This window comes from Limanda limanda, chromosome 3, assembly GCF_963576545.1.
Source record: "Limanda limanda chromosome 3, fLimLim1.1, whole genome shotgun sequence".
Taxonomy (NCBI): Eukaryota; Metazoa; Chordata; class Actinopteri; order Pleuronectiformes; family Pleuronectidae; genus Limanda; species Limanda limanda.
The window spans coordinates 640,001-657,215 of NC_083638.1; the positions used below are offsets into that span (position 1 = coordinate 640,001).

The 17,215-nt window shown below is 43.8% G+C and overlaps 2 protein-coding genes and 2 non-coding genes across 4 annotated transcripts; 3 read left to right on the plus strand and 1 right to left on the minus strand.

The window, feature by feature from the left end:
• Positions 1-6,682: 6,682 nt before the first annotated feature.
• Positions 6,683-9,105, plus strand: rpl12 (ribosomal protein L12). Its single transcript, XM_061067818.1, has 6 exons — positions 6,683-6,842; positions 7,525-7,598; positions 7,894-7,992; positions 8,298-8,379; positions 8,601-8,687; positions 8,955-9,105. The coding sequence occupies exons 1-6, from the start codon at positions 6,806-6,808 to the stop codon at positions 9,071-9,073; spliced, it is 498 nt and encodes a 165-aa protein (XP_060923801.1). The 5' UTR covers positions 6,683-6,805; the 3' UTR covers positions 9,074-9,105.
• On the plus strand, positions 7,657-7,782 carry LOC132999232 (small nucleolar RNA SNORA65). Its single transcript, XR_009678098.1, has one exon. It is a non-coding gene; the product is annotated as a small nucleolar RNA SNORA65 (small nucleolar RNA).
• Positions 8,728-8,853, plus strand: LOC132999231 (small nucleolar RNA SNORA65). The gene has a single exon (XR_009678097.1). It is a non-coding gene; the product is annotated as a small nucleolar RNA SNORA65 (small nucleolar RNA).
• A 511-nt stretch (positions 9,106-9,616) lies between the features above and the next one.
• Positions 9,617-14,659, minus strand: pole3 (polymerase (DNA directed), epsilon 3 (p17 subunit)). Its single transcript, XM_061068068.1, has 4 exons — positions 14,322-14,659; positions 12,634-12,719; positions 11,367-11,485; positions 9,617-11,031 (listed from the first exon to the last, which is right to left on the minus strand). Exons 1-4 carry the CDS (start codon positions 14,385-14,387, stop codon positions 10,850-10,852), a joined length of 453 nt encoding a protein of 150 aa, XP_060924051.1. The 5' UTR covers positions 14,388-14,659; the 3' UTR covers positions 9,617-10,849.
• Between the last annotated feature and the right edge of the window lie 2,556 nt (positions 14,660-17,215).

Sequence of the window (17,215 nt, forward strand, 5' to 3'; positions counted from 1 at the left end):
TATGAGGGATTACACAATAATCCACAAACCGCCAGGAGGAGGAGGGAGGGCAAGCTGGGACGCTGTCAGGCTGCAGGTGCATGCTGGGAAATGTACTGAGTAGAGTCATTCACGACTCTAACCATTGTCCATGATACTGGGATTCATCTGCTAATGTGTCCTTCAGGTTCTGTCTGTGAGAACTAATGTCTGAGTCAGTGTCTCTGGATCTTCTGGATCTTCTCCTGCAGCCTCCTGGTAACATGTGTGTAACATGTCAGAGTCCATGTGAGGAACCAGCAGGACAATGTGTGGAAGCTTCTCAGAGAGCGAGTGGACGAGGTTTCTAACACGTGACGTGAAACTGAAGAACACAAAGATCTCAGGATGAAGAAGAGGAGCCGGACACGTGGAAGACGAAGACGTCCACTTGGAAGGTTATGGAGGCCGTGACACGAGCTTCCTGACCGAGACCAGAAGGTTTAAACCTGCTGCACCATGTGTGTGTGTGTGTGTGTGTGTGTGTGTGTGTGTGTGTGTGTGTGTGTGTGTGTGTGTGTGTGTGTGTGTGTGTGTGTGTGTGTGTGTGTGTGTGTGTGTGTGTGTGCAGGCTCCTCAAGTCCCTTTAAACATCATCAATCTGTGATACTCACTGATCTTAATATGATATTAACTGATGAATCAAAAATGGTTCTGCTGTTACCTGTGAACTTATCCTCACTTTACCTTCGGTGTCTCCTGCTCTTGCACCATGAGTATGTTTTCGTGATGTCCATTCTGTCCACAGAGATTTCCCTGTGATAAAACGTTTTATTATTCGAGCTACTTCCCCCCCGACCGATACGTCCTGTGCAGAGAGAGCAGCTTCTTTACATTATATTATATTTCTATACATTTGAACCACGTCTCTCTCTCTCTCTCCTCTCCGACTGCAGCGGAGGACGAAGACTACAACCAGCCCTTCCTTGTGTTTGGAAACCTTGAGCCTCTCTGGCGCCTTCCTCTCTCTCCGGCGCTCGGGGTTAACACGGTTCAGCGGAAACTCTCCCACAGAAGAAATTAAACCAAACTCCTGGGGAATTGCTCCGCTCGCTCAATCTGTGGCGAATCACCAGGGGAGCGGCACAGGGCGACGGAGGACTCGCCCTCCGCTCAGCACAAACATTCCTCTCAAAGCCTCGTTAATTAACTCCTGCTTCAAACCGCAGCTCCTCCCCCTTCGGCGTCCTGCTTCATTAATATGAAACGCTGACGTGAGCCTCATATCACCTGCGCCTGCTTCTCCTGATGGAAAGAAGACGACAGGAAGTCGGCCGAGCGTCGATGGAGGAAGCCCTCAGAAAGGAATCAGATTATATAGGTCAGGTGTCCATTTACAGTTATTGATGAGCTGCCCTCTGAGCACCCCCCCCACCCCCCCACACACACACACACACAAGCTGCTGACAGATCGACAGCGAGTTCATCCAATTACACAAAGACACATTTTCTCCACGTGTGGGTTCAGAGGGATTTGTATTTCTATTTGTGCATCTGGTGAGAATCTGTATCATCGTTTGTATTTATTTTTTTCCACAGTAATATCCACAGGACACATTATTATAGTTATTATTAATTATATTATATTATTAACTCAGTAGCTTAGTTCACCTCCATGTGGTTGGGAGCTGAAATGTCACAGATGGATATTTACAGATCTACATATTTTAATTAAAAAAGCAATTAAAATAAAATTAGTAGCAAACTTTGTGGATTATGTTCAGAGGCAACGTGTTTTTTAATTCAATGAAGTCGTCGTACAAAGGTCAGAAGGGATTCAGGGTTCAGGAGGCGGGGCCGGTCGGTGAGAGAGGTTTGGGTTAAACATTAAAATGTGAAGAAATGTGAGTGATTATCATAAAATATTGGAGTCAGAGTCTGTGACGTCCTCAAAACCAACCAAGCAGGAAGTCCAGTTTAAACAGTGTTCACCAAAGTGCTGAACAATTCATCATGAGAACAAAATAAAACCTTACAAAGGTCCAAGACACGTGAAGACATTTCAGTTTAACCTTAAAAACATCTCCAGCTGAGGAACATTTCATGATGAATCTGTTCCGAGGTTTCGCAGCAGCAGTAAAAACACAAACAGCTGAAGCTTCGTGACCTTCAGGAACAGGAGGAAGCAGCCGATCACAGACTCGGAGGCTTCATCCTCGTCCTCGTCTCAACTCTGCTTCAGATTCTTCTGACGTCCAAACTACTCTGGAGATCAGAGACGAGAACAAAGGGAAGTAAGCGCTGCTGGTCGTAGTTTGAGAAGCTGAGGAGAGATGTGGTCTCTTGTCCCGGTTCCAGTTTGGATCCTCACTGCTGGATTCTGCAGCAGCTGCAAGTGGGACAGGGACGAGGCCGAGGCCCAAACCGAGGGAAGGATCCAGTCCGGATGAGACTCAAGCCCTCACAACAACCTTCAGGTCGATTGAAGAGAGGAGAGCTTTAAGTTCTACTCCTGTAGCTTCAGTACCAGAACATCAAATGAGCTTTAAAATCTAAATATGAACAAGAGAACAAATAATTCCTCCATTTGTAATGTGATGTGAACTGAATAACCTGGAGACATGGTTGTTGTGTTTGTTTAATAACGAGTGATAGTTGTGTGCGCTGCTGTTTGCTACATGCTCGTTCATGCTATGTTCCAGAAAGTTGTTACCGTCCATGCAGACGGGCAGAGACCTCCAGCCTGGACAGCTGTTTCCCCTGCTTCCAGTCTTTATGCTAAGCTACGCTAATGGTCCTGCTGTTTGGATTGAGAAGGTTCCAGTTGCCTCATGGATTCTTCCCTCACTCACAATCAGAGTCAAAGGAGACAATCAGCTTTTGGAAACACTGATGAGCTGATGGATTGAAACGCTTGAAGAGCAGGAACCAAAGGACAATTCTTCTGCTCTTTGAATCCATGATTAGAGACAAGCTGTCCTCCAGCCTGAGTCCGTCCATGGAGACGCACTGCTCAGCGACCAGGAGACATCAGACCAAGAAGAAGAGAAGAGGAAGAAGAGCTGTGCTGAAATCTAATCATTCCCCTTTAACAAATGAGCTGTCCAGCTGTGTGTGTGTGTGTGTGTGTGTGTGTGTGTGTGTGTGTGTGTGTGTGTGTGTGTGTGTGTGTGTGTGTGTGTGTGTGTGTGTGTGTGTGTGTGTGTGCGATGTTAACATTGGCTCGTTGGTTGAGCCTCAGACTCACAGTTTGTTTATTCAGAAATAACATCACACTCCGCTCTGTGTTCGCCTGCATTCTCTCTGACAGACACACAAACACACACACACACGCACGCACACACACACACACACACACACACGCACGCACACACACACGCACGCACGCACGCACGCACGCACGCACACACACACACACGCACGCACGCACGCACGCACGCACGCACGCACGCACACACACACACTTCTAGCTCCATGAGGACACTTATTAACCCACGACCCTAAAACCAAGTCTTAAGCCTCAAAATGATTTTTACATGAACGTAGAGACGAGAACAAACCTAAAGACTAAATGATTTAAGAAAGAAAGAATGTAACACAACGGATTCAGGCCTCCACAGCATGAGTAACACTGCGCCCACACACACACACACACACACACACACACAGACACACACACACACACACACACACACACAGACACACACACGCACACACACACACACACACACACAGACACACACACAGACACACGCACACACGCACACACACACACACACACACACACACACACACACACACACACACACACACACACACAGACACACACACGCACACACACACACACACACACACACACACACAGTAAAAGACTGGGAGAAGGACAGTGTGGCTGCATGTCTCGCTGTCGTCTCCTCTGCAGGAATGCAACTGGATTCCTTTGTGTCTCATTATTGAGACACTTGACCCCAGCGTCCTGATGACGTCACAAACCAGTCCACAAACCAGTCCACAAACCAGTCCACAAACCAGTCCACAAACCAGTCCACAAACCAGTCCACAAACCAGTCTACAAACTAGTCCACAAACCAGTCCACAAACTAGTCCACGAACCAGTCTACGAACCAGTCCACGAACCAGTCCACGAACCAGTCCACAAACCAGTCTACAAACCAATCCACAATCCAGTCCACAATCCAGTCCACAAACCAGTCCACAAACCATTCCACAAACCAGTCTACAAACCAGTCCACAAACCAGTCCACAAACCAGTCCACAAACCAGTCCACAAACCAGTCTACAAACCAGTCCACAAACCAGTCCACAAACCAGTCTACAAACCAGTCCACAAACCAGTCCACAAACCAGTCTACAAACCAGTCCACAAACTAGTCCACAAACCAGTCCACAAACCAGTCCACAAACCAGTCCACAATCCAGTCCACAAACTAGTCTGCAAACCAGTCTACAAACTAGTCCACAAACCAGTCCACAAACTAGTCCACAAACCAGTCCACAAACCAGTCCACAAACCAGTCCACAAACCAGTCCACAAACCAGTCCACAAACCAGTCCACAAACCAGTCTACAAACTAGTCCACAAACCAGTCCACAATCCAGTCCACAAACTAGTCTGCAAACCAGTCTACAAACTAGTCCACAAACCAGTCCACAAACTAGTCCACAAACCAGTCCACAAACCAGTCCACAAACCAGTCTACAAACTAGTCCACAAACCAGTCCACAATCCAGTCCACAAACTAGTCTGCAAACCAGTCCACAAACTAGTCCACAAACCAGTCCACAAACCAGTCCACAAACCAGTCTACAAACTAGTCCACAAACCAGTCCACAAACTAGTCCACAAACCAGTCCACAAACCAGTCCACAAACCAGTCCACAAACCAGTCCACAAACCAGTCCACCCTGTCGTCCTGTCCCAGTCACAGTGACCACAGGTCTGTTGCTGTCACTCATTACCACAGTTTGAAATATATTCAGCCTCATTAAAGGTGTATATATAGATATTATAATTTTTATATTGTATATAATAATATATTGAGCCTCGTTAGTCAATCGTTTCATTCATTGGTCCGATACAATATCGATCGGGTTTCTTTTCTTTTCCTTTTCAACTTTAAACAAACAAGAGACGTCTACAACACAGAGTGAGATGTATTTATCTGTGCATGTATATTCATATTGCATTTAAAAGGAACACAAAAGCTGTGTGTGTGTGTGTGTGTGTGTTTGTGTGTGTGTGTGTGTGTGTGTGTGTAATATGATTTCAATGTCAATTTTCACAAAACAGTGAATTTAAACCCTGACATATTTTCCTGTCCATCTTCAAAAAGATACTGATTGTAATTATTAGTATAATATTTTATATATAATCATTCAAATGTGAGATTTCCAATAAATCCCGAGGGGTCTGTGACAATACACGCAAGCCTTTGCGTTAATAATATGAGTTGTGAATTTTGACGGTCAGATTTTCATGCTGCATATTAAGTGATGATCTCTGCTTCTCACCCACTGACTCCCTCTTGTGTTCCGCTGCTATTCCTGTCGAGCAGCTCGTGAGTCAAAGCGTCCGGCAGGAATCACACAGGAAACCTGCAGGAGCCCCCCCCCCTCCACACACACACACACACACACACACACCCACACACACCCACACACACTGTAATACTCACATAATACTCTTGCATTCCAGAAGCTTCAGGCCCATTATCCTGCATCAGAACATGTTCCACCTGAGAGAACTCACAGCACTTCAATATATCATATCAATAACACTGGTTACAGCACACACACACACACACACACACACACACACACACACACACACACACACACACACACACACACACACACACACACACACACACACACACACACACACACACACACACACACACACACACACAGGTAAAGTCTGTGACGTCCAGTTCTGGGTTCAAATATCTGTTTGTATTTACATACTAAATTGATTCATCCATAACAGGCCTGAGGTTGTTTGAATAAAATAAATGTCTTGGTTAAAGCCTTGATATCGACCATGGGGATTTCAAATAGTAATATAGTCAGTATTTATTTGATTCTATATTTATTGACATAGTTTTTTTAATTGAATTATTCATTTGATCTATTTTGATGTAAAAAACACTGACCTTGCTTAAATACAATAAATGTGTGTATTTATAGGTAAGACGCTCTATAAAGTACATCCATTCAAAGGAATTATTATCATTTAAATTAGGATTTTTATTTGTATTCGTCACAGTGAGAACTGAGGGCGGAAGTGGAAGTCTCGCGGTGCTTGATGAAGTCTCGCGGTGCTTGATGAAGTCCCGCGGTGCTTGATGAAGTATCGCGGCCCGGTGGAAGTCTCGCGGTGCTTGGTGAAGTCTCGCGGTGCTTGTTGAAGTCCCGCGGTGCTTGATGAAGTCTCGCGGTGCTTGATGAAGTCTCGCGGTGCTTGATGAAGTATCGCGGTGCTTGATGAAGTCTCACGGTGCTTGATGAAGTCTCGCGGCCTGGTGGAAGTCTCGCGGTGCTTGGTGAAGTCTTGCGGTGCTTGTTGAAGTCCCGCGGTGCTTGATGAAGTCTTGCGGTGCTTGTTGAAGTCTCGCGGTGCTTGATGAAGTATCGCGGTGCTTGGTGAAGTCCCGCGGCCCAGTGGAACTATCGCGGTGCTTGTCGGGTATATAAAGCAGCTTCCGGCCTCCCCTCTCTCTCTCTCTCGTCCCCCTCCGGTGAAGGTGCATCTCTTCGGTCGTCCCGTCCCGGGTTCATCCGACACCGACACCGAGCAGCAGAGCTCCGGCTCCACAGCAGCGACACCATGCCTCCCAAGTTCGACCCCACGGAGATTAAGATCGGTACGTTGCTCTGTGCGGAGACAACATGGCGCCTGTCTCCTAGCGACGCGGAGACACGCTGACGACTGGACCGGGAGGACACATCTGTGACGACACGCCTCGAGTGTATAGAAATACTGCAAGTGTATAATAATACCTCAAGTGTATAGAAATACCTCAAGTGCATAGAAATACTCTCGTGTAGTATTTACGTGTTCTGCTTCACTTTGACTGCAGCAGGAAGCACGTGGGCCTAGCCTGCTAGCTGCTAACATGCTAAAGCTAGGCTAGCATTAGCATGATGATGAAGCTGCTCGTGGAGTCTTTAGATTATGGTTGATTATTGAAGCTTCTTATTTTAGAACCACATGAAACGTGACTGATTTATAAGATCAAGTTTATTCACTGTTTTTTTTTATGATTTAGGTTTAAAGGTAAAGTATTAATGCACATTAAATTAAGGATTTAAATGATTTCTCAGAATCAGCTTCATGATTAATGAAGGTAAAATAAATGTATTTTATTTATCGCCAGACTTGATGTAGCTCGTCGCAGCGGGTTCATTGTTGAAACTCAATGAGCTGTGTGACCTGTGTTTTATAGTTATTATAATATCTTGTGATATCAGGTGCTTGTTCCAGTCAGGGATGATTCTTCAATCCACTGGTTCATTAGAAGTGACTGAACTGCTTCTGTCCCACAGTGTTCATGCGATGCACAGGAGGAGAAGTTGGTGCCACCTCCGCTCTCGCCCCCAAGATCGGACCCCTGGGTCTGGTGAGTACCCCCCAGTGTGGAGTGAGACCACCCAGTGTGGAGTGAGACCCCCCAGCCTCCCGCCACTATGCCAGTCTGACCCGTGGCTGAGTATAATCCAGTGGAGGCTCAGATTGACCCAGCTTTAGGAAACGGAGCCGTTCACACCCATGAGTCGCTCTGTGCCGCAAAGACTGAGACAAACCGTTGATGCTAACCAACAAAGTGTTGGTTAGCATCGACGGTATCATAACCACTTCTTCAAAGTGTTTCCATGGCAGCAGCAGCTTGAACTCACGTCTCCTATTCTCTCCAGTCTCCCAAGAAAGTTGGTGATGACATCGCCAAGGCAACCAGTGACTGGAAGGGCCTGAGGATCACCGTGAAGCTGACCATCCAGAACAGGAACGCAGCCGTACGTACCCCCCCCCCCCCGGCTGAGTCCACATGCAGACAACCACACAGAGAATCTAACAAACAAACATGATATAAAACAAACAGGGAATTATCCAAAAAGGCTTTGTTTGTCAAATGTTAAAAGACTATGACTTAAAGATAAATGTACAAATTCATTCCACAAGATGTAACTTAATCAACAACTTAACAGATTAATTTGTACGAAGGAAGAAGTCTGTGTGTGGTTTGATACTTATTGAAGTTTGTACGTTTCACTGTTGACTCCGATGCCCAGGTGGTTTGATTGGTCTCTTTGTTGCTCAGATCGAGGTGGTTCCCTCTGCGTCCGCTCTGATCATCAAGGCTCTGAAGGAGCCTCCTCGTGACAGGAAGAAGGTCAAGAACAGTGAGTGACTGTTCGTCTTATATCCACATTAAAAGATCAGGGTCAGGTGTGGCTGAGTGTCGGCAGTTCGATCCCCAGTCTTCAGCTTGCTGAGGTGTCTTCAAGCTAATAGATGACTGACTGTAAAGTGCTTTGACTGGTCAACAATACTAGATTCATATAGATTATACATTTACCATTTGAACGGGAGGATTAACCACATTTCATTTCTTCTCTTCCAGTCAAGCACAGTGGCAGCGTGACCTTCGATGAGATCGTGGGCATCGCTCGCGTCATGAGGCATCGCTCCATCGCCAGGGAGCTCTCCGGTAAGACCCCCCCCCCTCGGTCCTGCTGCCCACCCAGCCTCCCGCCACTATGCCAGTCTGACCCGTGGCTGAGTATAATCCAGTGGAGGCTCAGATTGACCCAGCTTTAGGAAACGGAGCCGTTCACACCCATGAGTCGCTCTGTGCCGCAAAGACTGAGACATTTCTATTCTAGTCAAAGCAGTTTCACCTGTTTCTTGTCTGTTTCACATCAGGCTTTAGATGTTTAGAAGTCTGATCTTTACTGACTTGATCTTCTCTCTTCAGGAACCATCAAGGAGATCCTGGGCACCTCTCAGTCTGTCGGGTGCACCATCGATGGGCGTCCTCCACATGATGTCATCGATGACATCAACAGCGGCAAAGTGGAGTGTCCCACAGAGTAAATGGATGCAAATAAAAAGTTGATAAAAATTGAGCATTTTGTGTTTGTCTTTTCTTTTCTCAAAACATTTATGAACTTAACATCTAGAGTTGAGTTTGTTTCACAGGTTTTTCTATGAAATGACTTCATATTCTCTCAAGTGTTGTTGGTAATGGCTTTAGTGCTAATCTGGACTGAACAGAGGGATGAGACATTAATCTGACAGTTAGAGGAGAAACCAGGAGGTTCGGAGTTTGTTCCAGAAGTAAAACCAGTGAAAAGCTACTTTGATTGGTTAGATTGATAATTACCAGTTAAATAACGGGTCAGAATATAAATAAAAAATACCCTACTTTTAAACTTCACACTTAAGTTTGAAGTTGTATTTTCATATATGATCTAGGGATTTTAAACTGAAGTTAAGAAACCTGTTTTTAGTCGATAATCTATGAAGATGTTCCTACTATATGAATAAACCTGATAAAAAGCAGGATGATTGGGATTTGAAGAACTAAGGCCATTTCAGGAAAACCTTATGCATCTGGAGTCATGAATGAAGCTGCACTTCAGTTTTATACAAAATATTTATTGAAATCTGAGTAAGTACAAATGTTTCAAAAAGCTAAACAAAACCTAAAAATGCACCGCTACTGGATCGGAGGTCGTCCAACAAACTGACTAATACAAACGTTCATTTAGTATCAAAGGATGTGAAAACAACCAGGAAGTGATTTGTATCAAAGGCTCAAATGTCAGGACCGTTATTTATGAGATGAGTTACAGATCTGACTTTACAGTTCAAGTTCAGCTTCACTTATTTAAATTACTATAACTTGTGGAGGTTGTTGCTCCTCACACGATGTTTAAACGCTGCTCGGACATTTCAGACGTCGACATGACACAAGAAACAGGAAATGGATTTGATTGAAACTTGGACGGGACGTCGGCCAGGAAGATGAACTTCTGTCTCTGATTCGATTGACGAAGCAGATTCAGGTTTTTATAATCATCTTTAACGATGTGAGATCTGGCTTTTGACTTCTTCCAAAGTGCTCAGGATACTGAATTGATCTTCTACACATTTAAAGGTCGGACCTTGACGAGCCTGGTTGAATTGAGTGTTGGTTCAATGACACGTTGTGGATGGAGCTGGACTCTTGAATCAGATCGACCCAGTCGTCATTAGTGCATCTCCACGACAACACAAGAAGAATTGTTGTTGTGTTACTGTTGGTCTGGTTTACTCTCACACAAACATGAGGCCTTTGGAGAGGACGACTTCCTGTTTAATGGCTGCTGGTACACAACATGTACACAACATGTACACAACAACATGTACACTCATATTCAGAATATTTCCTGAACACCTACAGGGCTTCAGCCAATCAGATCTCAGTCTGTCCTCAGTGTCTCTTTGGTGCATTTACACTTTCACTGTGATCAGGTCGAGCTCTAACTGATTGTAATCTGATTACTGATGAAGTATTTTAATGCCAGGTGTAAATAAAAGTAACGGTCGAGAAATTGTGTTACAGGAGAAATCAAACAGCGCAAATATCAAAATGTTACTATAAAAAAGTAAACACAAAAAGGAACGAGACAAATGTGAAGTGTGTGTGTCTGTGTGTGTGTCTGTATGCGTGTGGAAGACAGAAGCTGGACGTCTGTAACTCCTCCTCCTCTGAACCTGATGTCACTGCTTCACTGTGATTGGATGATGGGCGCGTCACGTCGGGGGGGTTAACGTCAGAGGAGTGAGTTTCATGGTTCATGTCACCAGAGCTCTGATGACACCTCCTCAGTTCTCCACCTCCTCCTCCTCCCCTTCGTTCTCGGCTTCAGGCTCCTCATCCATCCGCTCCTCCTCCTCCTCCTCTTCCTCCTCCCGGCTCTTGTCGTTCTCGGAGTCGGTCTTCTTCTCTTTATCTTTGCGCTTCTGCTCCGTCACCTCCTTCTTTCCTTTCTGGCCCTTCTTATAAACTGATGAGACAAAACCACTATTAACTGGATGTTATGGATTATTACATCTAATCAAAGACATGTAGTTCACTATGTTGTATAAAAAGGTCCAGGATCTCTGCTGTGACCACATCCTGGACCTGATCCTGGACCTGATCATGAACCTGGACCTGATCCTGGACCTGATCCTGGACCTGATCCTGGACCTGAACCTGGACCTGATCCTGAACCATAGATGGGTGAATCGGTCTGAATCAACCTCTTATATTCATCAGTTTGTGTGAGACAAACACGACGGCTTGGAAAACCCCAACATTCATTATTATGCATAAATATATAGATCATATTGTAGCAACCTTCCAGAGATTCCTTCAGCGGCTCCAGGAATCGTTCGAACTCCATCTCCTCCATCGCAGCCAACACGTCTCCTGCGTTCAGAGTTTTTCTTTTGGCTTTCATCGCAAAATTATTTGCACTGGAACGAGATAAACGGAAGCAGAAGAGATTAATACAACCGACGACTTCCATTGGTGTTTATTGATACACGAAATATGGAAACAGTTGAGAAAAACAGTAAAGAGACAATCTTGAGTTCATGAGTCCTTAGGCTACACAAACATTTGGCCCCATTGCGTTTCGTTAGAAAATTCAGGAAAATCCATCGCATTTTTGACGCCTTGAACCGACTCAAAATCTCACCAAACTTCGCGGGCGTCCGGCTAGAAATAAATTTTGGAATAATTTCGTGGAGATTCTGGAGAAATTGGAAATGGGCGTGGCCACATGGCTCAACAGCGCTTCCTAAAACGCGACAACTCCGTCTGCTATAACCGATCTTCACGAAATTTGCATATCATGACCTGGCACCAATTTGGCTAACGCAACAGGAAGTTGGTCGTTTTAGATTTAGTGGCCATTTTGGCCGTTAACATGTTGTGTATTTTAACAAATTCCTCGTAAAACTTTTATCAGATCAACTTCAAATTCTGTGAGATTAAAACATCTTTGATTTTTAAGTTTTCGTCACATGGTGTGACCGTGACGTGGCGTTCATTTTTAATGAGTCTCCATCCAAACACAAGGTGGACGTGTCCCGGACATAAGGTCCAATCATCTCCAAACTGGACATGAAGGACAAGAGTCCCGGTGGGAAGACATCTACACAGAACTTACAACCGCAGCGCCCCCTGGTGGGGACAGAAAATGTCTAGTTTTTTTGCACTTCCTACACTTTGATTAATTTGTCTTCGTCCATTGAACACAACGTGTCAAACTTGGTCCGAAGGGTCTCGAGACATTGATGATGTCGGCATAAGGAAACTGAGCGTTTTTGTCGAACGCCATGTCAGAGGCGTGGAGTCAGATTTCAACAAGTCGCCATGAGACACAGAACTGCTGTAACTTCACTGTTCAATCTCCCTCAGACTACGTGTGTGTAACAGTGTTGGTCCTCAGGGTCGCACATTTCAGTTTGAAACGACCACACAGAGCAGCCGTCTGTTCACGCCTCCGTTAGAGTCGTATGAATGTAGACGTGTGGGCGGAGCCTGAGATTCTCCAGGATCAGACTTGTGTGAATCACTACTGGACAGTGTTTGATTGTGTGCTGCACTGGGCTCTCACCAGGAGGTGGCGTACAACACAAACACACTGGCAGCTTGGGAGATGGCTCTTCTTGCTTCTTTGGACACGTTCACTCCGTCGGGGAGCTGTGGAAACGAGAGGAAGAGGAGGAGGAGGAGGAGGAGGAGGAGGAGGAGGAGGAGGAGGAGGAGGAGGAGGAGGAGGAGGAGGAGGAGGAGGAGGTGGAAGAGGAGGAGTTATCTCAAGGTTTGAATCAGGAAACACACGAGCGACAGAAGGATTCATCACTGAGACAATAACACAAAAAACACACACATGTGTTGAAAAGGTTCAATCACAGCTGAGGGATACACTTCACATGAGTTATAATGTTAAATCACATGAAATCATATATAAACAGAGTTTTACTCCTGTAGTAAGTGACCTGGTTAGTTGTAAAAGTTTATATATGACAATTACTTATTATTGTTATTTAATAAGTTCTGATTCTTCAGAGTCAGAAGCTCCAAAAAACTAACTTTCACTGTATTTGCCTGAATTTCAATGTGTCTATAATAGTTCTATACGTATTGAAAATATCAACATTCATATAAATCATAAGAGAAGCAGGTTTGTCTTGTTGGGCTGAACACACACTTCAGTTCTATTTCAGACACATAAGCTGTTTTTATATATGTTTTAATATTAGTTATAATATCAATGATTTCATAACTAAAACTAACTGAGTTCATATAGTAACTAAAACTTTCAGATCAATAACACGTTCAATATTCACACTTTCATGAGTTAAAGTTAAATTAATCAGAAAATGGTAATACTCAACAAACATGTAATTGAGTAAATGTACTTAGTTACATTCTGCCAGTGAACTTTTAATAAGTAAATACTGTTTGTTACTTTACAGTTACTTTACAGTTACTAATCATTACTTTACAGTTACTGAACATTACGAGAAACAGTTTGAAGCCGAGTCTCTGAGGCACACACAAACACACACACAAACACACACACAAACACACACACAAACTCACAGACACACACACAGACACACACTCACACACACACACACACAGTAACACACACTCACACAAACACACACACAAACTCACACTCACACACTCACTGTAACACACACACACACACACTCACTGTAACACACACTCACTCACTGTAACACACACACACTCACTGTAACACGCACACACACTGTAACACACACACACTCACTCACACACACACACACACACACACGCACACACACACACACACACTGTAACACACACTCACTCACTGTAACACACATTCACTCACACACACAGTAACACACAGACACACACAGACACACACTCACTGTAACAAACACACACACAGACACACTCACACACACACACAGACACACACTCACTGTAACACACGCACGCGCGCACACACACACACACACACACACACACACAGTAACACACACACACACACACAGTAACACACACACAGTAACACACACACAGTAACACACACACAGTAACACACACACACACACACACACACACACACACACACACACACACACACACACACACACACACACACACACACACACACACACACACACACACACACACACACACACACACACACACACACACACACACACACACACACACACACACACACACACACACACACACACACACGCACACACACACACACACACACACACACACACTCACCGCCTCCTTGATGATGCGGGTGATCACCGCGGTCGGGAGGTTCAGGTCTTCCGGTCTCTCCGCCATCTCTCTCCCCGGTCACCGACTCTTTATCCCGGCTGGTCCCTGTGAGGTCCCCGCTCCACTGTCCGGAGCAGCTCAGTGCTAAGCTAACGGATTAGCGTTAGCCCGGAGCTAGCAGGAGAGCTAACGCTTCCACGGACCGGTTCGGTACCCACAGTGACGTCACGCCGCTGAGCTCACGGTACCGGAGGCTGAAGTCCAGCACGCGACCAGCGGAACCGATTTGTTTTGAGAGATTTTCCCGCGAAGCTTCCGACCACGAGCCCCGCTCTGACGTCACGTCAACTTTGAACTCTGACGTAGCCGGACACGTCACTGTCACGTGTTAAACGTGAAAAAAATAATTAATTAATAAACATATTTAGGGCCCGAGCACTGACATCAAAGGTCAGGTGAGACGCTATTGAAATTGTAAGGATTATTATTATTATTATTATTTTCTTTTAAGATTCATTGATATAATCAACAGATGTGATTGAAGACGATAACAACTTCACATTCATTTCAAATGTTTCCGTCAATTAATGTTTATCTCAGTCAAAGAAGCGTCTATTAGAACCATAGACTGTAAATAAACATTAAACCTATATTTAATGAAATCAAAATGAAAAGTCTGCTTCCCCTATATAAATATATATATATATATATATGTGTGTGTGTTCATTTTTATATTTATTTTATTTTTACTGACTCATTGTTGGTTCTGGTCTTTTCACATGATTTGATAATATTATGCACATTTATGATCACACACTACAGTATATCATATATTTTGCATATTTTAGTCCTGTTTTATTCTGATGAAGTTTGATTGGTTCTATCTTGTTCAGATTCAGGTTGATATTCTTCTCTGGCTCTACCATGTTCTGCTGATGTTCTAGCTTGTTGTGAATTACTATTTGATACATCCAGATATCGAGATATTAAGTTATTACTGACAATGGTGCCAGGGTCCGAGCGGTGGGGGTCTTCAGCCGGGAGGGGTCTCCACCGAGCCTGAGCCCCTCCGGAGGCCGGCAGGAGTCAGGACACTTGTGTCTGTTCTCAGAGGCCAGGGGGAGGGGTGAGGGCCCAATATAGTAAATAAATATTATAAAAAGCAGTAAATACATAATATTGCTCTCGACACAAGAGCTTATGAAAGTTTATTGATATGTCCGGTGACACGAAGATTAAGGGATGAAATTAAGAACTTACAAATAAACAATTAGTGTAATGATTTACTCCACTGACATACTTCCCCTGTTCACTCAGTGGGATCAAGAATAGATCTGTTGTTAAAACTGAGCTCCATTAATTGACCTTTTAATTGGTCAAAACACTGGTAATGAATAAAACATTTTTTTAAACAAATAGATTAAAAAAAGCAGATTCATTATTTCTTATCTTTATTTGTTGATGTCCGAATCAGAATCGGGTCTTATTTCCAAACAGCTTTACACATACAAGGAATTGTATACAGTGTATTTCTGCAAGTACAAATATAAAAAATATAATAATAGGAAACAGAAATTAAATATATAAAAAAATATAGCACAAGGGGAGGGATGTGCAAAGTACAGTTGGTCTGTAATTTGCAGCAGGTAGTTAAAGTGTATAACAGAAGGTGCTTGTTAATCAAAACTAAAACGTAGTAAACATGGCAGGATTATCTATAACATATATCGCTATAACATATCTATACCATATATAACTATAACATGTATAAGTATGATAAGGATTCCTCGGCAGATATTAAAGATAATTTCCTGAGGCCCAGTGACCGACGGTAGGATTCTACTGGTGGAAATCTGAGACCTCACCACTAGATGACAAAAAATCACACACACTTCCACTCAGTTTATACAACTGACGACAAAACATTGTTTTTATACCAACACACAAACAACTTCTGTAAACAGAGTGTAGATCATGTGATGAGTTTATCTGAGCGTTTTCATTGGACACTGAGTTACCACCGGTTACCACCGGTTACCACTGGTTACCGCCGGTTACCACTGGTTACCGCCGGTTACCACCGGTTACCACTGGTTACCACGGGTTACCACTGGACCACAGTAAGAAGCTCTTACTGTGAGGAAAAACGACTGTTAAACATATTGTCATCTGTTTTTTAACATGTGGTTACTTTGACTTACTTATAAAAAAGTACATGTGTGTGTAGCACAGAGGTGGAAACGTCTCCGTGAAGACAGACACAGATCCACCGGTCAATGAGGACAGAGGACATACATTTACATACATGTACATACATTTACATACATTTACATACATGTACATACATGTACATACCTCTACACACACACTACAGTATATCATAAATTTTGCATATCTTAGTCCTGTTTTATTCTGATGAGGTTTGATGAAGTTCTATCTTGTTCAGATGAGGTTAATATTCTTCTCTGGCTCTACCATGTTCTGCTGATGTTCTAGCTTGTTTTAATGAGGTTCTATCTTGTATACGTGAGGTTTTATAATGTTCTTATGAGGTTCTATCTTATTTTAATTATGTTCTATCATGTTCTAGGGTTCTAATATGTTCTACTGAGGTTGTATATTGTTGTAATGAAGTTCTATCTTGTTCTAACTACCTCGTGCTACCAAGGTTCTACTTTGTTTAAGCAAGGTTCTGTCTGATTCTCATGAATTTCAATGAGGTTTAATGAGGTCATATATGGTTCTAATGAGGTTTAATGGGGTTCTATCTGGTTCTAATGAAGTTTGATGTGGTTCTACTGAGGTTCTCCACAGGGTCAGGGCCACAGGCAGAATCAACATCTGTCCCTCCACTGGATCCGTAAGAAGCGTAAAGAGGTTTGTTTATGCAGAAC

Excerpts from the sequence above, each read along its gene's own strand:
- rpl12 (XM_061067818.1), top strand. The coding sequence starts at position 6,806 with ATGCCTCCCAAGTTCGACCCCACGGAGATTAAGATCG. Across the intron at positions 8,380-8,600 it reads CAGGAAGAAGGTCAAGAACA|TCAAGCACAGTGGCAGCGTG; the intron begins GTGAGTGACTGT and ends CTTCTCTTCCAG. Across the intron at positions 8,688-8,954 it reads CATCGCCAGGGAGCTCTCCG|GAACCATCAAGGAGATCCTG; the intron begins GTAAGACCCCCC and ends TTCTCTCTTCAG.
- pole3 (XM_061068068.1), bottom strand. The coding sequence starts at position 14,387 with ATGGCGGAGAGACCGGAAGACCTGAACCTCCCGACCGCGGTGATCACC. Across the intron at positions 12,720-14,321 it reads CCCGCATCATCAAGGAGGCG|CTCCCCGACGGAGTGAACGT; the intron begins GTGAGTGTGTGT and ends TCGTTTCCACAG. Across the intron at positions 11,486-12,633 it reads GTGTTGTACGCCACCTCCTG|TGCAAATAATTTTGCGATGA; the intron begins GTGAGAGCCCAG and ends ATCTCGTTCCAG.